This window comes from Phytophthora sojae (assembly GCF_000149755.1).
Source record: "Phytophthora sojae unplaced genomic scaffold PHYSOscaffold_4, whole genome shotgun sequence".
In the NCBI taxonomy this organism is placed as follows: Eukaryota; Oomycota; class Peronosporomycetes; order Peronosporales; family Peronosporaceae; genus Phytophthora; species Phytophthora sojae.
In genome coordinates, this window is record NW_009258118.1 from 3,973,873 (window position 1) to 3,994,283 (window position 20,411).

The 20,411-nt window shown below is 56.3% G+C and overlaps 9 protein-coding genes across 9 annotated transcripts; 5 read left to right on the forward strand and 4 right to left on the reverse strand.

Annotated features, from left to right (window-relative positions):
* Window positions 1-9: 9 nt before the first annotated feature.
* Window positions 10-1,083, reverse strand: PHYSODRAFT_387918 (hypothetical protein; the record flags this gene model as incomplete). The annotated part of the gene is made up of 1 exon (XM_009528562.1): window positions 10-1,083. A coding segment is annotated over one exon (1,074 nt), but the record flags the coding sequence as incomplete, so codon positions are not given.
* A 1,361-nt stretch (window positions 1,084-2,444) lies between these two features.
* Window positions 2,445-9,142, forward strand: PHYSODRAFT_314992 (hypothetical protein; the record flags this gene model as incomplete). Its single annotated transcript, XM_009528563.1, has 4 exons — window positions 2,445-6,103; window positions 6,494-8,630; window positions 8,722-8,820; window positions 8,882-9,142. The coding sequence occupies 4 exons, from the start codon at window positions 2,445-2,447 to the stop codon at window positions 9,140-9,142; spliced, it is 6,156 nt and encodes a 2,051-aa protein (XP_009526858.1).
* A 159-nt stretch (window positions 9,143-9,301) lies between these two features.
* On the forward strand, window positions 9,302-12,352 carry PHYSODRAFT_500222 (hypothetical protein; the record flags this gene model as incomplete). Its single annotated transcript, XM_009528564.1, has 3 exons — window positions 9,302-9,393; window positions 9,487-11,467; window positions 11,558-12,352. 3 exons carry the CDS (start codon window positions 9,302-9,304, stop codon window positions 12,350-12,352), a joined length of 2,868 nt encoding a protein of 955 aa, XP_009526859.1.
* A 410-nt stretch (window positions 12,353-12,762) lies between these two features.
* PHYSODRAFT_500108 (hypothetical protein) lies at window positions 12,763-13,365 on the forward strand (the record flags this gene model as incomplete). Its single annotated transcript, XM_009528565.1, has 1 exon — window positions 12,763-13,365. The coding sequence occupies one exon, from the start codon at window positions 12,763-12,765 to the stop codon at window positions 13,363-13,365; it is 603 nt and encodes a 200-aa protein (XP_009526860.1).
* Window positions 13,366-13,640: 275 nt separating this feature from the next.
* Window positions 13,641-14,638, reverse strand: PHYSODRAFT_331733 (hypothetical protein; the record flags this gene model as incomplete). Its single annotated transcript, XM_009528566.1, has 3 exons — window positions 13,641-13,835; window positions 13,890-14,012; window positions 14,543-14,638. 3 exons carry the CDS (start codon window positions 14,636-14,638, stop codon window positions 13,641-13,643), a joined length of 414 nt encoding a protein of 137 aa, XP_009526861.1.
* A 72-nt stretch (window positions 14,639-14,710) lies between these two features.
* On the forward strand, window positions 14,711-15,249 carry PHYSODRAFT_331734 (hypothetical protein; the record flags this gene model as incomplete). The annotated part of the gene is made up of 3 exons (XM_009528567.1): window positions 14,711-14,967; window positions 15,039-15,127; window positions 15,218-15,249. 3 exons carry the CDS (start codon window positions 14,711-14,713, stop codon window positions 15,247-15,249), a joined length of 378 nt encoding a protein of 125 aa, XP_009526862.1.
* A 380-nt stretch (window positions 15,250-15,629) lies between these two features.
* On the reverse strand, window positions 15,630-16,013 carry PHYSODRAFT_331735 (hypothetical protein; the record flags this gene model as incomplete). The annotated part of the gene is made up of 1 exon (XM_009528568.1): window positions 15,630-16,013. The coding sequence occupies one exon, from the start codon at window positions 16,011-16,013 to the stop codon at window positions 15,630-15,632; it is 384 nt and encodes a 127-aa protein (XP_009526863.1).
* Window positions 16,014-16,998: 985 nt separating this feature from the next.
* PHYSODRAFT_499600 (hypothetical protein) lies at window positions 16,999-17,259 on the reverse strand (the record flags this gene model as incomplete). Its single annotated transcript, XM_009528569.1, has 1 exon — window positions 16,999-17,259. A coding segment is annotated over one exon (261 nt), but the record flags the coding sequence as incomplete, so codon positions are not given.
* Window positions 17,260-19,501: 2,242 nt separating this feature from the next.
* PHYSODRAFT_285972 (hypothetical protein) lies at window positions 19,502-20,297 on the forward strand. The gene has a single exon (XM_009528570.1). It carries the CDS (start codon window positions 19,539-19,541, stop codon window positions 20,139-20,141), a length of 603 nt encoding a protein of 200 aa, XP_009526865.1. The 5' UTR covers window positions 19,502-19,538; the 3' UTR covers window positions 20,142-20,297.
* Window positions 20,298-20,411: the final 114 nt, after the last annotated feature.

Here is a 20,411-nt window from a genome sequence, read left to right on the forward strand (position 1 = left end):
CTACACAAACTGGTCGAAGGGGGCGTCGTGGTCGTCGAGCTTCTCGGCGTACTTGATCAGGTCCACGTGGTGCTTCACCGGCACGTTGCGTGGCGAGATCATGGTCAGTTCCTCCATCGCTCGTGCGAACGACACCTCGCGCGCCTGCTTGCACGACTGTAGAGCAGATCGGCTCTTCGCGATGCCGTCGTCTGTGGGCACCGGCGTGACGTTCTGTGCGCACATCGTTGCTGTCGAGTCGCTGCTGTCAGCGGCCTCCGAGTACGCGAACTCGACGGTCTTTCCTACCGCGATCTCCTGACGCACTGCTGCCTGCTCCTCGTTCAGGTTAAACGGAATAACCAGCGGCATCTTGGGCTGGTTGGGGCTGGCCACCGCGCCGCTGCGGGTGACCTGGTTGGCCGGCTTGGCGTCCACGCAGAGGTCGTGCGGGATGATGAATCCGTGCGATCCCTGAATGTCAATGACCGTGCCGCAGTGGAGCACATCCAGTTTGTTGCTGACCTCAGCGCTGCTGTTGCGACGCGTGGGGGCCTCGACGACCGTCGTGGTCATGGCCGACTCCAGGGCTCCAATGCTGTCCTCGCTCTCTCGTCGGCTAGGCTTCTCCTGAAGGGTGGCCGGGAAGGGCGCCGACACGTTGACGATGGCCGGCGACGCGATGTTGAGCGTCATGGCGGAGACGCCGTCCTCGGGCGTCTTCTGTTCCAGCTGCTGCTGGGCGGGGGCCACGTGGGGCAGCGTGACCATGTCGGCCCCGCATTTCTCCATCTCCTTGTCGAGGAAGTCCTGGTACGACTGCGCCGTCTTGGGCATCTTGAACTCCTGCACGGCGCTGGCCACGCTGAGCGCGACCATGAAGAGGCCGGCGCCCGTCATCCAGAGCTGGAAACGGCCCAGGCTCATGACGGCCAGCGCCAGCAGCGCCAGCATGAGCAGGCCCGCGGCCACGGGGCGCACCGCCGCGTGGGTGGAGAGGCCCGAGGCCTGCTCGGCCGCGTGGCTGGACACGGTGCGCATGGCGTTCACGCCCGAGCGCAGGATCTTGGCGGACGTGCGTCGGGACTTGGCCATGGTCAATCGGGATCTGTGGTGGTGTCTGGGGGGTCTGACTGGGGGGACTCGACTCACGCGGTCACTATTTTTACGGCCAACACAATCAACACATGTAAGGAGGGATGGGACGGTGCCGAGGCGAAAATAGCGCGCTAATGGACGCACGTTCGGGCCCTGAGGGTGTAGTGAGCTTTGCTGCGGCGCGGAAGAGCGCGGCGACTGCGTGTGGGTGGAGGGGAGCGCCTTGGCTCCCTGCTGCTGCGTTCTGTTCCTTTGCTTGACGAGGAAAACTCCGCAATCCGGCCGCGGTTGGTCCACGTATTGGGAGGAACGAACGGCATTTGTCATAGCAGACATACTGGGCGCCAGCGCTTTTGAGCGGGGCGTGAGTTCGAAGTAAAGATCAGGCGGGCTGCTTGAAATACCAGCTGGAATTAGTTGCTGCGAGGTCATGGCTCTCGCAGGCTCTCGAGCGGCGTCATGATCGCCGAGCGATGATCGGGCGTGGTGGAAATTTGGCGCTGTATGCGAAGCGCGGCGCGCCGTTCGAGGCGCCAACTTCGCGTTCCTGCAGCGCGGATGAAATCATTCATCCCGATGATCCGCCCTTGACAAATATCCGCCTTGTCATGCATGGCGCCGGCCGGCCGGTATCCGTGACGACCCGAGTCCGGAGCGGCCGGCCTCGACAGCCGAAAGACCGACCGCCCTGATTCAAATCACCGCCCGGCAAATGGAACCAGCCTGCCCTGCCCTGCCGGCGCGGTGGACGTTCAAGCATGTGTGCCGGATCTGCTGCTGCAGCGTTCAGCGTCCTCCGCGCCAGCTGGACGTCCGCTTCTGCTGCTCGCTACCGAGAAAACTGGCCGACAGCATTGCCGCCGCCTGGCGGAGCGTCCTCGAGAGGCTGCGACGCCAACGCCATCCGCCGACGACACCGCGCCATCCGCTGAGGACGGCCGGGGGCCCGTAAACACGGGGGTCAACATGAGCTTCGCATGCGCTGCCTTCGGTATCCGCGGTCTCAACGTGTCGTCAATTGCACCCCTCATCTTGCATAGTTGCCTTTTATGCTACATGGGAGAGATCGTCATTCTGATCACCGCAACGATTGAGCTGATCACCCGCTGTGACCAAGACGCTGAGGACGCTGCAACAACACACGTGCGCAGTACATGTACTCACTCGCACCTGTCAGGGATAACGTAGTTGAAGCTGCACCATCTTGGCCCAGTTGTCGGTGTTGAGTAGATGGCCGAGTGGGAATCTTTTGGCGGCTCCAAAATGGTCGAGGGGCCGCGTCGCTTCACGGCGCTTTGGGATCGCTCCATAACGCAGCAACAGTAGAGCAAGCACTCGCAGCCGAGAGTGGGGGAGACTCGGGCGCCATGTTCATCTTCCTGAGCAAGAAGATCGCCATCCCCAACAATGTCAAGCTGCGGTGCGCGTCGTGGAACTCGGAGCAGGGCTGGATCGCGTGCGGCGGGCAGCACGGCCTGCTCAAGGTGCTGCGGCTCGAGTCGGCCGCGCAGACGGACGGCAAGGGCCCGCGCGGCATCGCGGCCGCCAGCAACCTCACCATGAACCAGTCGCTCGAGGGCCACAACGGCGCCGTCGTGTGCGCCACGTGGAACGCCAACTTCAAGAAGCTCACCACGAGCGACGAGAACGGGCTCATCATTGTGTGGGTGCTGCACCGCGGCATGTGGTACGAGGAGATGATCAACAACCGCAACAAGAGCGTGGTGCGCGATATGAAGTGGACCACCGACGGCCAGAAGATCTGCATCGCCTACGAGGACGGCGCCGTCATCGTCGGCTCCGTCGATGGCAACCGTCTCTGGGGCAAGGAGATGAAGACGCAGCTAGCCTTCGTGGAGTGGTCACCCGACGGTAAGTCGCTGCTGTTCGTGACCAAGGACGGCGAGGTGGCAGTACACGATGCCATGGGCAACAAAGTGAGCAACTTGACGCTGTATGCTGTGGAGTCACGCGGCGGTGGCAACGACTACAAGATCATCGGCGTGCACTGGTACGACGGTATCGAGGGCCACATCAGCCAGGAGGCACCCACGTTGGCCATTGCGTTCCGCGACGGCAAAGTGCAGATTACTCGTGGCAGGTTTGACGAGAACGCGGTGCTTATCGACACTGGGATGGAGTTAACCCAGGTGAGGTGGAACAACGACGGCAGCGTCATCGCCCTGGCCGGCACGCAGGTCGACAGCTCAGCGTCGAAGAGCGACGCGCCCAAAGAGTTCAATGTTGTGCAGTTCTACGACCCGTTTGGCCGCCACTTGCGCTCGCTTCGCGTTCCAGGGAGTCGTATTGAAGCGCTGGCGTGGGAAGGAACGGGTCTCCGTATCTGCCTGGCCGTAGATTCACACATCTACTTCGCCAATATTCGACCCGCGTACAAGTGGGGATTCTACGCTAATACGCTGGTCTACACGTACAACCGAGCGGACCAGATCGAGAACTGCGTCGTGTTCTGGGACACAAAGTCCGATGAGCGCTGCACCAAGTACATTCGCGGACTCCTTGCGATCAAAGCGGCGGGGGATAACTGCGTGCTGGTGACCAAGATTTACAATGAAGATATGGGCACAGGCGAGGTCAACGGGCAGCTCGTGGATGACGAGCAGGGAGTGTTCAAGGAGATCCAGTACCAGTTGATCCTTTGCGACACGATCGGATCTCCTATCGAGAGCAAGATCATCGACTTCGAGCCGATTTTCGTTGCTATGACATCGCGCCACATTGTTGCAGCTTCAACCGATGCCATTTACGTCTGGCAGTACAAGAATTCCAGCGCCAAGCTGACGGGTTTAGTATCCGGCAACGGCTCGAATCAAGACGCGATGGATGTCAGCACAATCTCGCAGCTATTGCAGCGAGGAGGTGGTCGTGAAAAGGCCTTTTACATCGATGAGACGCAGGGCAACGACGTTGAGCACTTCCGCTACGTTGCTCGCCAATTGGAAGACCCGATCTGCGCGATCTGTGCCTCGGACAGTTGGATTTTCGCAGCTCGAGCCAGCGGTTTGATCCATTGTTTCACGCTGCCTCACATCTCGCTGGAGATGAAGTACATCGTAAACTGCCGCCCGCAGTTCCTCGCCCTCAACTGCAACTCGACCTTGCTCAGCGTCATTGATATCAACGGGTTGCTGACTATCATGGAAGTCGGGGCTGCTGGGAGTCTAAACACCACGCAGGGGAAGATGCTGAACTTCGAGAAGAAGGATGCGTGGGATGTCGTGTGGGCCGAGGATAACCCGGAGCTGTTCGTGATGATGGAAAAGGCCCGGATGTACGTGTATCGAGGTCTCGAGCCTGAAGAACCCGTGTCGTCGTCTGGGTATCTCTGTTACTACAAGGATCTGCAAGTGAAGGCTGCACTGCTGGACGAAATTCTTGCGAATCCAGAACAACCCGACAAGAACATGGTGATCGAGTTCCAGACGCGATCGTTGCGTGATGCTAAGGCTCTATTGGACAACGTGGGGCTCGCTGAAGCGTGCGAATACATCCAGGACCACCCGCACCCGCGGCTGTGGTCCCTCCTGGCAGAAGCTGCATTGGATCAGTTGGATTTCGGGATGGCTGAGCGAGGTTTTGTCAAGTGTGGAGATTACAGCGGCATCCAGTACGTCAAGCGCTTGCAGCTGCTGAACGATCGCGTCAAGCAGAAGGCTGAGGTTGCTGCTTACTTCCAAAACTTTGACGAAGCGGAGGCGCTTTACCGTAAAATTGATCGCAAAGATCTGGCTATCGACCTGCGTCAAAGACTCGGAGATTGGTTCCGCGTGGTGCAGCTCGTCCAGTCGGGCGGAGGCAACGATGACTTGCTGACTCATGCGTGGAATATGATCGGCGAATACTTCTCGGATCGCCACAAATGGGAAAAAGCAATCAAATACTACGCGCAAGCTAAGAACACGAGTGCGCTGGTGCAGTGCTACTACGCATTGGGTGACTTCAATCAGCTCGAAGCTCTCGTGAACGACATCCCTGAGAGCTCTCCTCTGTTGAAGGAAATGGCCATCAAGTTCACACGAGCAGGCCTTTGCCAGTCTGCAGTGGAGACTTACGTCCGGATGGGGGACGTCAAGTCCGCTATCGATTCTTGCGTTCTCTTGAACGAGTGGGAACAAGCTGTTGGTCTTGCTGAGCAGTACAACTTCCCCCAAATCGAAAACGTGCTGACGAAATACGCGAATCATCTCATGATGAACGGCAAAACACTGCAAGCGATTGAGCTGTACCGTCGAGCAAACAAAAGTACGGAGGCAGCGAAATTGCTGGCGAAGCTTGCCAAAGAAGTTGGGAAGAACCCACTGCGCGCCAAGAAGTTACACGTCCTAGCAGCGTTTGAAGTGGAGCGGATGCGGAAGAAGATGCTGGACATGTCCAATTTGACCTCCATGAAAGGCACGACGGCAGCTCAAGTGACCGCGCAGACGCTGGAAAGCCTCGTGCAGCATGATGCGGCGACGGGTGAGGACCGCTCCTTGGACAATCCTTGGCGAGGCGCCGAAGCCTACCATCTCTATCTTCTCGCCCATCACCAGCTATACACTGGTCGCATCGAACGAGCCTTGCGCACCTGCCTCAAGCTGTCGGCGTACGAGGACATCCTCGAAGAGCGCGAGATCTACTCACTTATTGCTCTCACCGCGTTCTACACCAAGCACTACGAACAATGCTCCAAGGCCTTCGTCAAACTGGAGACGCTCCCTGGTCTTGATGATAAGGAGCTGCAAGCGATGAGCGAGCTCGCCCTCAAGATCTTCACGACCACGCGCACAGAGCACCAAGACCCGACCATGCGCCCCCAGGAGTGCCCCAACTGCCGCAGCCACGTCAAAGAATGGGATTCACGCTGTGGCACTTGCAGTCGTCCGTTCCCGACGTGTATGATGACGGGGATGTCCATCCAGTCCCAGAGCACGAAGACGTGCAAGGCCTGCCGTCACGTGTGCATTGAAACCGAGATTCGCGATCAGAAGAACTGCCCCCTGTGCCACACCCCGTTCTCCTTCTAGTTGCTAAGGCTATCATACGTGGAGGAGGCCAAGTACTATTGAATAACTCAAATGAATTCCATGTTCTTCCCCAATTGCAGTAGTTCTATTCGTACGCGCCAAACAAAACTTGGGGTGCCGTTAGTTCGGTGTCTTCGAAACGACCGTCGAGTCACCTCCATTTTGAAGCAGAATAGGAGGACGGATAAACAATGAAGGTAAGTTCTTGCTTCTTGTGAGGTGCTTGCTCTTGAACGATGACAGCTGACCTATCGCTATCGACTACTGCAGAAGCCCGCAGCTACAGAAAAGAAGACTGAGGGTGCTGACAAGAAGGAGAAGGATGACGCTGAACCCGACGATGATGCTGAAGAGGAGGAAGAGGGCGAGGAGGAGGAGGAAGAGGAGAGTGACGAGGAGGTAGAAGAGGACACAGGGCTGACTGAGAACCAAAACCGACTATTGTATCTGGTGTCGCTGTATTCGAAGCCTGCCATTCGGGCCTCCGACAAGGAAGAGTGGATCCGCAAGCCTGCGCTTCTGGTGTTGCTCTACGAAGCGATTGTATCGAAGGCCCTTGACTATGACTACGCGCCATCCTCTGAGCTTATTGAGAACAAGCGCAAGTACTTCAATATCTCTCAAGAAGGCAAGTCCGACCTCGATTTCTTACGTGAGGAGGATCTGGTGAATGGCCTCAAGCTGTCGTCCAAAAGCTACCAGCCAGTGACCTGCTTTCAGATCTCCGAAAAGGGCCTCGAAATTGTGGCGAAGATCAGCAAGACGGACAAGTTAGCAGTTAACGATATGGCGTACGCACCCGGAACACTGCACTTGTTGCGTGTGGAATGGGATGGAGAGGAATACTGGCTGGTGGATGACGAAAGCGGGTACCGGCGACTGTCGTCTGTGACCGAAACTGAGGACGTATCGTACGTTTCCAGTGCCTATATCCCGCAGTGCCTACGCTTCGGTGGTCGGCCGACGCTCAGCAATGCACATCGCGCCCATGAGTGTGGCGTGAGCGACTCTAGTATCCGAGACCAGCTTGACGAGATCATCACGCTCAATTCAGTGTCACTTATCGTGGCCGAGTACATTCCTTTCGGCTCCAATCAAGTTGTACAACTGAACTGCAACCTGGGATCAACCGAGCGAGTGCAGGGCGGGTTTTTCACTGCGATCGTTGACGATAATGCGAGTGGCACCCAGATCTCCGTTGATCCTGGTCTCACTTCGATCAATATTTTAGACTACACGATGACAAACCACGTGAACTTCGAGGCGGACATCCACTTCCCCGAAGCTCCCGGGGTTGTACAGGTAGAAACGTTTGGCTGTTCACTCACGGCCGCAGGCTCTTGTCTGTACGGGATGCAGGTCGAAGCCATCATGGATCGAATCAAAGACAACATTTCGCTTGATCACTTGTCTCGACTGCTCGTGGATGTGCACATGGACTCGTCCAAGATTGTCGACAGCGTTCTGTCAGCATACCAACGCGCGCTACTGGGGCTCATCTTCTCGAACCAAGCAGCCAGTCGCAACAAGATCAATCTCATCATCGCCAACGAGATCACGCCGCATTTGACAGCGGAAGAGTACATGGATAAAGGCGAGTACGAGAACGAGCTGAAACAGGTTATTGGCGATACCCGTGCGGCTTTCGACATTAGCGAGCACGACACGCTCGTCTTTGGAGCGCATGGCCTCCTGATCGCCGGTCCCAATAGCAGACACCACGAGCCTCTTCTCTGCAGTTTCCTCCAGTACGAATCCATGAACCTGTTCACACAGAACTTCTTCGCGCGCATGTTCATCATCGTGGATGACATGGCCCAAGTACGCAAGCTTATCGAGACAGCAGAAAAGGATCCGAATAGGCTCCGAGAAATTCGAAATCGACTTGCGGTGCTCTCCAAGGAGATCATTATGATGGAGGAAACGCTGAGCTACTTGAAGGAATCGCTGGACGAAGCTATTGTGCCAGCGGAGCCACCGGAGCAGGCAGGGCGGAGTCTGTACGAGCGACTTCAGCTCGGAATTCTGAGCAACCAGCTCAAGCGACGAGTCAAAGACCTGCACAAGAACATGGGCGGAGCTCGCCATGAGATGTCGGTGCTGAACGAGATGGCGAACATCGTGTCGAGTGAAAAAGATTTCCAGCAGAACGAGGCGATACGGATGCACACGCGAACGTTGTGTGAGCTTCAAGAAGTGAACGAGCGGGCAGCGTCGACGTTGCTGATTATGAAAATGATGTTGAGTGGGCTACTGGCGTTTAATATTCTGGATCGAGTCACCGGAGACTGGACTGTGACCGACACCGACTGGATCAAAAGCTTTGTGGAGGTCATGATCTACAATAACCCGGGGCTGTGGTTCTTTTTCAGCCTTCTCGCGTGGGTAATTGTGGGCGGCGGCATGCTGTACTTGCTGCGATACATGAGCTTCAAGTCGCAGGGCGTCGTATCGATCAAAGTCGAGCGGAAAGCGCCTATACAGCTCAAAAACCTCACCAGCTACCTGCGGAACAAGATCCTCGATGTAAGCGAGCACCTTTGCATGTATGCATAGAATTGTCACTATCCGGACTGACCTGGTGTTGCGGCTGTTGTTGTTTTCGTGTATAAATTAGAACGAGACCCACCACTACGAAGGGGGGATTCGCGTGGCCAAAGTGGTCTGGAGGGAGAAGGACAAGAAGGAATGGGGCGGTACAGTTCCGTCGATTGAGGTGCGCAGCGTAACCTCGCTATTCACGCCATGCTATCTCTGACTTTTGATCGTTGTTGCAGCTGGAGTACGACGAGGAGAACGCGTTCATGCTGCGGATGGCAATCTCGTACAAAAAGCGGCAGGCTGCTAAGGCGCTCGCTTTTAACGCCGACGAGCTGTACACGCGCTTGATGCAGGAGCTCGACAAGGCCCGGATCTTCGTAGACGCCGACAGCAGCGCCGCGACGAAAGCGTCCAATTCATCGGCCGCCGCCCTGCCACCTTCCAAGTCGCCAAATAAGAAGGAAGAGACCACGTCACCGCCCTCGGCACCTACGTAAGCGTCTAGAAAACGAAACACATCCAATTCTTCGCTTCAACTTGAGGCGACCACTGAAATCCTTAATTTGTGTATGGGACACAGTTCTTGTGTGTAATTCGTGTGTGCCACCGCGTGTGGCTCGAGTCGCTCACCCGTCGGTTCTGGAGGTGCGAGCCCCATGTTGACCCGCGGCCAGCGCCTGCCGCGACGGCTGCTGGAGCTGACTCTGCGTGCGTCCTCCACCAGCAGCACTCTCGCCGTCTCCTCCACGTCCAGACGCGCTGCTTCTCGTCGCCTATCGCCCACCAGAAGCTTCAGGAGCGTCTCCTCCAGTGTAGCAAGGCACGACCCACACGTTTCGAGCTTCAGCCGCTCACTGCAGCCCCGCCGCTTCTCGCAGGTCACAGCCAGCTGCCCGCCAGTGCCGCAAGACGAGCATGAAGAGCTCAAGAGCTTTTTAGCGGAGCCTGCGACGGCGGGCGCGGCCATGGAGCGCGCCAAGGAGATCGTGACGGGCTGGATGCAGCGGCACGTGGACCCGGCCATGCCCGGCCAGGACGCCACCGTCATGGTGATGGTGGCCGACGCCATGGAGGACCCGCAGTTCGTGATGCAGGTGTACACGTGTCTGCGCGACGCCGGCGTGTCGCCCTCGCCCCTGACACTCGAGTACTCGGCCGCAGCCTGTGCTCAGCTCGGCCTATGGCGCACGGCGCTGGAGATCATCGAGTTCATGCACCAAGCAGTGGAGATCATGCAGCCGTCGCTGGACATCTACGAGAACGCGATCGCGGCGTGTCATAAGGACAAGAAGTGGATGAGGACCAAACATCTTCTGGAAGAGATGCGCACCCACGGCCTCGAGGCGTCACCGGAACTGCATGTGGCGTCAATCCGACTGTGTATTGACAGCAATGAAACGACAGCTACGCGCGTGCTCCTGGATGCGTTTCTGCGGGCGTACGATGAAGAGCTGGCGGAGGAGGAGAAGCAGGAAGTCGTCACCGAGCTTTTCCACGCAGCGTTGGACGCGCAGTCGTTGCCGCAGGCGCTCTTCTTCCGCGACGAGCTGCTGGCGAGACACTTTACCGTTTCGAAGGAGCTGTACACGCGGCTGGTTCATTTGTGCGCCGTAAAGCGTCAGTGGCACAAGGCTCGTGTACTGTTGCGGCAGTTTGTGGATATCAACGCTCCACCACCGAAGGCACTGCCATCGAACAAGCATCTGGACCACATCCACCGTTTGCTGAAGGAGATGCACGCCCATGATATCGAGATCCCGTTGGCGGTGTACAATTCTGGACTGCGGCACTTTGGACAAGTCTCGCTGCTAGATGACGCTAAGCTCCTTTATGCAGACATGCAGAACAGCGGAGTGAAGCCTGATGCTACGTCGTTTGCAGCGCTGATGTGCTCTTCCGGCTCCAATGTTCAACAGTCAGAAGACTACTTTCGTCAACTGCAGCGTAACAACTGTGAGCCTACACTGGACGTCGTGCATGGATATCTGCTGGCACCCAGTCGTGCAAACAAGTGGGAAGAGGTGCTAAAACGATATGCCACTGTCCACGAGGAAGATCCTTTATTTAAAGATCTTCCGATGGAGTCGGACGTGCGAATTCAATCTCTCGTGGCGGTTGCTTATGGGCGCGTGCATCGCTCAGAAGAAATGCTGCGTGTGTTCACAGCGATGAAGGTGAAGGGCATGGAGCCGAATCTGCACGTGTATGGTGAAGCGCTGTTCGCATACATCCGTCAGGGGCAGTGGCGGCATGCGCTGATGCTGTTCGATCATCTTTTCCAACAGCAGACGCCCGAGATGCAGGAGAAGCGAGTTCTAGAGAATTTCCCCACGCTGTGGGATGCTGCTGTACTGGCGTGCGTGGAAGGCGAGGAAACACAGCGAGCGGCGATTCTGTATGACACTATCATCGAGCAGCGTGTTCCAATCTCTATGGTGACTGGTGAGCGTCTCGCTGCGTTGCTGACCAGCGTCCCCGCAGAAACGTTGTGGCATTCTTTCAAATCGATATCGTCATTGCATCGAACCAAGACAAGGAGTCGATTGAACCCGCGAGTACAAAACGCGGTGCTAAAACGCGCCGTGGATGAAAACGACAGCAATCTAGCTGAGCAAATTGTGGTCGATGGGGTGGATGATATGAAAATGCTGCCCAATTCCATGACGTACGCGCTGATGCTTCGTCTGTACGCAAACCGAGAGGACCAAGAGAAGTTTCACACCTGGTGGCGTAGGATGGAAGATGCCAACGTGAAGACGACTCTCTTCGTGTTCCGGGCACTGATGCAGCATCTAAGCAACCTTAGCGTGGAATGTGAGGACGTGTCGTACTTGCACGCCATCAACAGCTTTCTTCAGCGACAGCAAACTGAGGGGTCAGATGCAAGCAGGATTACCGTCGAAAACATCAAGGAATACGCTGCGAAACTTGGACGAACTGCGTTAGACATCATGGAAGGTCGAGGAATGGCGCCTGACACAATCTGCCTGCAGTACTATCTGCTGCTCAGTCAAGAACCGGACCACGTGGCTCGCGCTCTCGCGTTTGTAGAAGATTCACTGTCTTCAGCCAACGGAGATGACCAAGACAATCTCCACGATGTCGTACAACTCACGCCTCGGTTATTGCACACGCTGTTTACAGCGTTGGGCAACTTCCCGGATGACCAGCGTGTGCGCAGACTTCTCATCGACATTGTGAAATACTTGCCTAGCGATCTTTCAGAAGACGCTCTTGCGGCTTACTGTGCAGCGAATGATGGTTACCACACGCTGCAGCTTTTGCGCGAACTGCTTGATCAAAAGTGCCCTCTTAAGGATGAGCACGTGCTGTTCTTCCTTACCAACAGCTACACGTGCGAGGCGTCGGCGTTGGAAACCGAGGAGTCTCGTCCGAGGAGCGGAAATGGTGTGATAGTGGACATGGCTGCGCTGTTGTGTGAAGGCGAGACCGTCACGATGGAGGCAGGTTGCCTGGCCTTCCTTATCAAGCACGTCGTGGACCTGTCCAAATGGCAGCAGCGAGATACGTTCGAGGTATCTACGCAAGAGGAGATCGAGGCTATGAAAAGGCTACTGGTGCGTGCGTTCTCGCATTTCTCCATCGCCCAGGTCACAGAGTTTCTCTCCAAGGTGATCGATAGAGACGATCTCGTTCATATCATGAGTGTCCTAGACGAGCTCCAGGAGGCTAGAGATAATCATTAGACCTAGAGAAACCGCGTTGGTGTTTTGAAAACGAAATTTATGAAATCTAAAGTGTCTGACTCGTGTTGCATTTCGGAAAGGTGATTGGTGCACTTGTACTTGCACTTAGCACGTCACGCTCCTTCGGTTAGTCATCACTGGTGACGAGTTCGCAGTGCTGTGCTGGACCAGCATCTGCTGCATCGCCGGTATTGGTTGCAGCTCTTGACTGGCGCACTTCGACCGGTGGACCCAGAGACGTCCACGTGACGTGGACGTTTCCGGTATATGTATCAGCGACACTTCAAGGGACGAAAAGGGTACACTGCCTGCCCCCCGCTTCCTTCGCCTCCTTTGCTGTTCATTCCTGAATCTGCCTAGCCTCGCTCAAGTCCCAAGCTTCCAGTCCTCCCCGCTAACAACCACCCACCATGGCCAAGATCGCTATCATCTACTACTCCACCTACGGCCACATCGCCAAGCTCGCCGAGTCGGCCAAGGAGGGTGCCGAGTCCGTGGAGGGCGTGACCGCCGAGATCTACCAGATCCAGGAGACGCTGCCCGAGGAGGTCCTGACCAAGATGCACGCGCCGCCCAAGAAGGACCACCCCGTGGCCACGACGGACGTGCTCAAGGAGGCGGACGGCATCCTCTTCGGCTTCCCGACGCGCTTTGGCTCGCTGCCGGCGCAGGTCAAGGCCTTCTTCGACTCGGCCGGTGGCCTGTGGGCTGCCGGTGCTCTGGTCGGCAAGCCGGCGGGTATCTTCTTCAGCACGGGTACGCAGGGCGGCGGCCAGGAGACCACGGCGTTCACTGCGCTGACGTTCCTGGCGCACCAGGGCCTCACCTTCGTGCCGCTGGGCTACCGCGCCCCGGAGCTCTTCAACATGGACGAGATCCACGGCGGATCCCCGTGGGGCGCCGGCACTCTGGCCAACGGCGACGGCTCTCGCCAGCCGTCGAAGCTGGAGCTGACGGTGGCCACGACGCAGGGCAAGTCGTTCGCTGAGATCGCCAAGAAGCTGGCCGCTTAAGATAAAGTTCGCCAGGAAATGCTTGTCGTTTTGACATTCCTGCAACGTGCTGGTTGTCTCCGCACGCGAGAGTTTGGTCGTCACAGTGCTGATCTCAGCCAAAGTCCGTCAGGCCGTCGGTACCGGAACTTCCGATACCCCGCCGGCGCGTGCCCGACTGGCAACGTAACCAATTTTATTTAAACTAAGACAAACTCGTAGCAGCCGGCGCTGCTGACTAACTAACAATACACGCACTTCCTAGACACGTACGCAATGAGCAACTTCATCGCCCTCTAAACCACTTGGACGTACACCACCGCTGTGCCCGTCCTCACTTCGCAGTCCACAGAAGACTCGGAGTGCCAAGTGCTCTCCTGTCCGTCACTCACCACGTCGCCCAGTAGCCCGTCCACCGAAGCAGCCGTTCGTTCGTCTTGCAACTCGCTCCCGAGCTGCGTCTGTCGCCGAGGCCTCTGCGCCCTCGCCGTCTATTTCAAGAGTGAGCTCGACGCTCGAGGTCCTGAGCCCCATGCCCGCCGCACACGTGCAGCAGATCCTGGCGACCGTGTGGTCTCCGGGGTCCGCTGGGGTTCAACGTCCCACTCGTCCCTCAGCCGCTCCTCGCATTCGTCATTCTTCGCCAGGCTGGGGTTCAGGCCGCTCGTCTGACCCAACCCGTCACATTCCCATTCGCGAATAGAGCTGTCGACGTCCGGTGTTATCGAAGGTTAACACCCAGACGTCAAAAGTCGCCAACGGACGTCTGATCCACGCCCCCTTGACACCACCCGCTTGGTCACTATTTCGAAATAGTGAGATGCCACTTGTGGGGACTGCTTCATTGCATATGGCGGCTCGCATTCTATTTTGTGGCATGTTAGCTCGACTACCGTAGTTGACTACAAGCTCAGGAACGTTAGATTGCCACCTTCTAAGGGATCGGATTCTCTACCCTTAGGCCTACGCGCCGATAATACACAGGTAGTCTCAGATAGCAGAACTCTCTTGGTCGTGTGCTGTGCCGCTTGTCTTGTGGCCTGATGCGTTGTCAGCGAACTCACATCACCTCTAGGTTGTATTCCCGTGACTTGCAGGAAGGCTACAACTTCGTGGTGACAGACACGCCATACCTAGCCGCCAACGTGGCCAAGTTGATCGTCAACTCAGCTGACCCCTCCTCTGAGTAGGCCCGTACGACGTGCGGCAATGACCGACAGTCGGCCAGACTAACCAGTCTCGCGACACTGAGCGGGAGGAAGAGAACGGCTTCACAGGTCCCATTCTCCCTCATGGAGTCAGAAGCCAAGTCCATCATCGACGACTCCAGAGACGCCTGTTCAACCATCGGCTCGTTTCGGTCTAGATGCTGTTGCTGAAAGTGCGCAAGAGCGTCAAGCACGTGGACGCACTCCTGGCCGACGTGAAGCTCATGGCGACGCTCGAGCCCGCGCGCAGTGTCCCGTTCGCGGGCATGGCTTGGGACTCACTGACGGACTTGTGCGCCGTCTCGGAGATTATGGAGGGCGGCGACTTACGTGCGTTGCTGAGTGTGTGTGAAAACACCACAGGCTTCGAGCTCAGCAAGTTGACGATCGCTCGGAACGCGGCGTACGTGCTCACGTACCTCCACTGGCTTGAGACTTAAGTACTGCATCGAGACTTGAAGTCGATAACGTCCAGCTCGCCTCCAGGCTAGAGACCAATCTCACAGCTAAGCGAGAAGACGACGAGATGACGGCCAGCGTTGGCATGTCGCAGTGGATGGCGCTGGAGGTGGTGTGTATACGTCGACATGTTTGTGGTCGTAGTGTGTTGGATCAGCATGTCATTTCGTATTCACACGCAAAAGGCTGCGGGGATATTGACCCAGACCACAAAGTCTATGAGGTGGCCATCATCTAGATGGTGGCGCTGTTTAGTTTTCATCAGGTTAGTTCAATCGATGCCGGACTTGTGCACGGCTTGTGTGTCTCTGGATCCGACGGAATGGCCCAAAATTGCAGAAGCGCTCTACCATCTTCATTCAATACTATCGCAGAAGCACCATTGAAATGAGTTACATACATGAAGAAGTTTCGTTATGAAGACACATACAAACATTATACATGTTAGTTACAGTGTTGTCATCACTAACTAGATACATATCATGCTGCTCCATTTTGAGCCATAAACACCATATCCCGAACTGTGCTAGCCTTCAGCGAACAACGTCGTTTTGTAACTGTGTTACCTGCAGTGATAAACGCGCGCTCTGAGGGCACCGATGTAGCGATGCATCCAAGTCACTTGCGAGTAAGAACAGCAATAGTCGGAAATTTTGAATGGTTCTGCTTCCACCACGACAAGGCCGATGGGGGCTTGTCGGGATCTTTGACCTCCGCCTCGCTCGACTGCTTCAAGTAGCTGCTTAGCTCCCACTCGCAGTCAGTCTTTAACTTGTCGTCCGTCGCAGCTGATGATCTTGACGTTCTTGATCCGTACAACATCTTATGGAAGCTCTGTCGAGCGCGGTCTGTAGCATCAGTCATTCGCTTTTCAGGGCTTTGAGAACGAGCGGCGTCGTTGTGAACCACAGCAGACTTCTTCTTTAGCACGAACATCTCATCGGCAAACTGCTCCCGCGCCTTCTCATATTCATCCGCAGTGAAAATCGCCGAATTCGTCATGTAGGGGTCAAGCAACGATATCCACAAAAGGTCGGGGTCTGCCTCCTTATCAAACCGCTGCTTCAACAAGGCTGAAAAGCTTCGGCGGACGGATTGCATGATGGATAGCACTTCCATTGCGTATGCCTCCTTCTCGACACTTGTATAGAGAACATCAAATATTTGTTGGTTGTCCAGCGATCGTTTGAGTGAAGAGATGAAAAGATGAAGAGATATCAGCGTAGGATAGGTCTCTCCATCGAGCATAGTGGTGGTAACGCTGAACGGGGCCAACAGCTCGACCAGGCACTGAATCATGAACCACTGCTTGGCACTTGGAAGCTTCAACTTTTTTGTAGATCGATTGTTAAACTCCTTCTCGCCTTCTTCCGACTTAATGTACAGGAAAAAACTTTCACCGCAGGCTGCAAATCCAAAAAGCGCTGAAGCATAACCATTGTGCTGTTCCATCTCGTCGGGTAATCGATCAACACTTTTAGGGGCTCTTTTCGAGTGACTGCAGCTCATCTAGTCGATTGCGAGCCTTTTGTGAGCGATGGAAGTAGTCCGCCAGCTTTCGGAACCTTCGAACCGTTTTGCGAACCAGCTCCATATCAGCCGAGCTAATTTCCATAGCCGCCGATTTCTCGGCTTCTGCAACAAAACTGGCAACTTCCCCGCAAAGCGCATCAATATCAGCTTCACTAATAAACTCTTCGTCTTCACCGTCGTCGTCCGAGTCCGGGCCATTTTCCAAGGCATCCAGCTGCTCATCTATCCACTGGGTTTCCGTTTCCACATACTGCTCACTGCGCACACAGACGTCGTTGCCGAGAGTACTGCCAACTTCGCCAGGACTAACACCGGTGCTGGCACCATCAGTAACTGCTATCGCCTTCTTGCGTTCATCTCCTTTCTGCAGAAGCGCCGCGGCTACAACGAGGTGAAGTGAGTGCGCTGCGCATGATCGATGATTGAGCCCAAGGAGGGTGCATCCACGTTTCATGTTCGACGCAGCATCTCGTAGAAATCGAACACACTTCTTGGGGTCCAGACGCCACCACGCAAAGCAACGTAACAGTACATCTGCAATGGCTTCTCCATCGTGTTTTCCAGGAATAGAGGTAACTTCAAGTGTCCACGACTTCATGTTGAACAGGCTGTCAAGGTAGTGAACCGTTAAGCTTATAAAGCTTTCACACTTTATCGAAGTCCAAATATCCGACGAGGCCGAATAGAAGTCACATTCGTCGTCGCTCACCAGCATCACTCGCAGTGACAAACGGCGCTCTGAAGCATTTTCGTGGACACGGAGCGCGACCGTTTGTCTCGACGGGATCTCAAGAACAGTGGTTGCGCTGTTTGCAAACCTTATCGCCTTCGCGAATCCTCTGTCGCCGATGATACTTGTAGGTCGCAAATCCGTACCCACCCATTCCGACAAAATGCCCTCGAAGAAGCTCTGTTCCGATTCATCTTCTCGTTCAAACAAGTTCACCAGTTGGTTCGATTCTTTCAGGGCTGCTTCATGCCGCTCATTTTCTTTGAAAGCCCGTAAGGCCTCGATGTGGGATTTCCGCATGTGGGGGCCAACCAAACTCTTTCCCTTCTTGATGGAAAGCTCCTCCTTGCATCCAAAGCAATAAAAACTCTTGGCGTGGTCGCGGGTGAGGTCTTGCCTTGGAATATCTTTGTACTTGTCGTCTACCACACATACGACGAACTGCCAGTACGCCGTGTCCCGCTGCTTAGGGGCCTCAAATGCCCTTCCAGCCGGGCAACTCGTGACGCCTTTGGCGGTCGGGACCTGTTGAAGTTGTTCGTGTGAGCTTGAGCTGAAAGCTGAATGGTTTAACCGGGCTGCATTTTGCATGCGGGTTTCGGATGGCGCAGTCAGCCTTGCACGCGTTGGTCCCGACGGGGTACTTGTCCTTGAAAGAGCTCCTCTTGGTGTAGTTGTCTTGGATGGAGTTGGGCGTCTTCGTGCTGGTCTCCGCGGAGAGGTTTTTGTTGGAGTTGGTTTTCTTGCCTTTTTCCGAGGTGGCTTTGGCGACGACGCTGGGCGGCTTCTTAAAGACGACGCTGGACGGCTTCTTGAAGACGACGGTGTTGCGCAGCTTCTTGGAGGGGGGCTAGCCACCGGCCAGACGTGGCCTCGCATATCGGAATGAGCTTCCATGCTCACAGGCCCGTGAGTGTGGACTTTGGTCTGGGCGGCGAATTGGAGGATGAGGCCGACAACAGACCACTGGTCGTTGATCTGAAGCTCACTCACGCAGGAAATGGACGGCGCTCCGGCATTTGAGATCTTGTCCATCCCGAACACTTAATGTGGCGCAGCTTGCTTCGTGAATGTGGCATTGACGAGCTAAGACATGGCGTGCTTCTGATTGGCGTTCAAACAACCTTTTTGGCCAATAATATGGCTTAATTAGGTAGGGTGTCAAGGCGACGTCGATAACGACCCTTCACCTAGGTGTTGCTGACGTCCAGTCGACGTCCAGAAGCCCGGACGTCGACAGCTCTATTCGCGAATAGAAGAAAAGTTGTTTATCGATTTTTGTTGCTCTTTGGTGTTTCTTGGTCGCGGAGGGTAGTCCCTGGATCGTCGCAGCAAAGTGCTCCCCACATGTGAAGCTGCGGGAGGGAGGCGTTGCTGGGTTGAACGAGCGGATACGCCTTCCGCAACATGTTACTATCCTGTAGGGCAGAAGCTCTGTGATTCTGCTGAACAACGCTTGTCCGCATTTCGGGGGGCTGGACGGCTGTATGCGTCCCAAATGCTCCCAGCCCCCTCCTATAAGATTTACGCGTCGCAACTGGTTCTGTAATCTGCATGCGATTAAGGCTCCACCGAAGCCAATGCGAGCTATAGATATAGAGAAGTTCATACCACGCGCGCCGAAACAGCCTGTGCCGTAGTCACGCTGGACCACCGCACGCGGCCCTTGTGCAAGTACGCACGCAAGGGAGGGAGGGGCCGGTCGGTGGCTGAGTTGTTAGCCGCCTCGTATGCAGGCGGTTCGTCAGCCGGACTCGTTCAGTGCAGTGCAGTGCTGTGCTGGTGTTGCACGTTCCGCAGTCTCACTTCGACTTCGACGCAGCCAATCAGCGCGCGGCTCGGATGTCTACGTCCGAGTTCAACGACGTAAACAGCGCCATCCAGCCAATCAGCGCGCGCGGTGGACCCAAAAACGTCCACGTCACGGAGCCCATCCCCAGATTGCGCTATCATTGTGAGGCCCAAGCAGAACAGAGAGTGGGCCGTGGCCCTGGTTTAAGGTGGCGCACACCACCGTTCCGGCAGGTGCCGCCGTTTTGGTACAACGCATACCTATCCGGCTCACCTCAAGGTCGCCGTGGTTTCTGATGACGTCCTCCCTCCCAGCTGGCCGCGGCTCTGCGAGCCCCGTGCAGCACGGCACGGCACCTTGATCTCCGGGCCGCGGGCGGGGGTTCCCGCGGCCTCCGCTGCATCCACCCTCTCATTCCTCAATCTTCTGTCTCCGACTCAAGTCTCCGAAAGAACCCCAAGTCCCAGTCACCATGGCCAAGATCGCGATCGTCTACTACTCGTGCTACAACCACATCTCGACGATGGCCGAGACCGTCAAGAAGGGTGTCGAGTCCGTGGACGGCGTGACCGCCGAGATCTACCAGGTGGCCGAGACGCTGCCCGAGGAGCTGCTGACGGCCATCCACGCCGCGCCCAAGAAGGACTACCCGATCGCGACGCCGGACGTGCTCAAGGAGGCGGACGGCATCCTGTTCGGCTTCCCGACGCGCTTCGGCTCGCTGCCGTCGCAGATGAAGGCGTTCTTCGACTCGTGCGGCGGCCTGTGGGCTGCCGGCGCCCTGGTGGGCAAGCCGGCGGGTATCTTCTTCAGCACGGGCACGCAGGGCGGCGGCCAGGAGACCACGGCGTTCACGGCTCTGACGTTCCTGGCGCACCAGGGCCTCACCTTCGTGCCGCTGGGCTACCGCGCTCCGGAGCTGGCGAACATGGAGGAGATCCACGGTGGCTCGGCCTGGGGTGCCGGCACCCTGGCCAACGGCGACGGCTCTCGCCAGCCGTCGAAGCTGGAGCTGACGGTGGCCACGACGCAGGGCAAGTCGTTCGCTGAGATCGCCAAGAAGCTGGCGGCCTAAGCACCTATTGTATCATAAGCGTGCTCGCAACTGGTGGTTAAGTACCAGGACTAGATGTGTGTAAGCTAGGTAGCGGTTGCTGCACTATTGCATCCGCGTATGGTAGCTTTCCATTCTAGAACATTTTGTTTAATACAGTTGTCGTTTGCTGCTTGCACTCCATTGCCGCTTGTGCTGATTTGGTTTTGCGCTGGTGCATTGTTGTCTCTGAATCGTGGTGGGCTAAGTGCCTTGCTCCGCTGATGCTAGGCTACCCGTAGCAGGATAGAG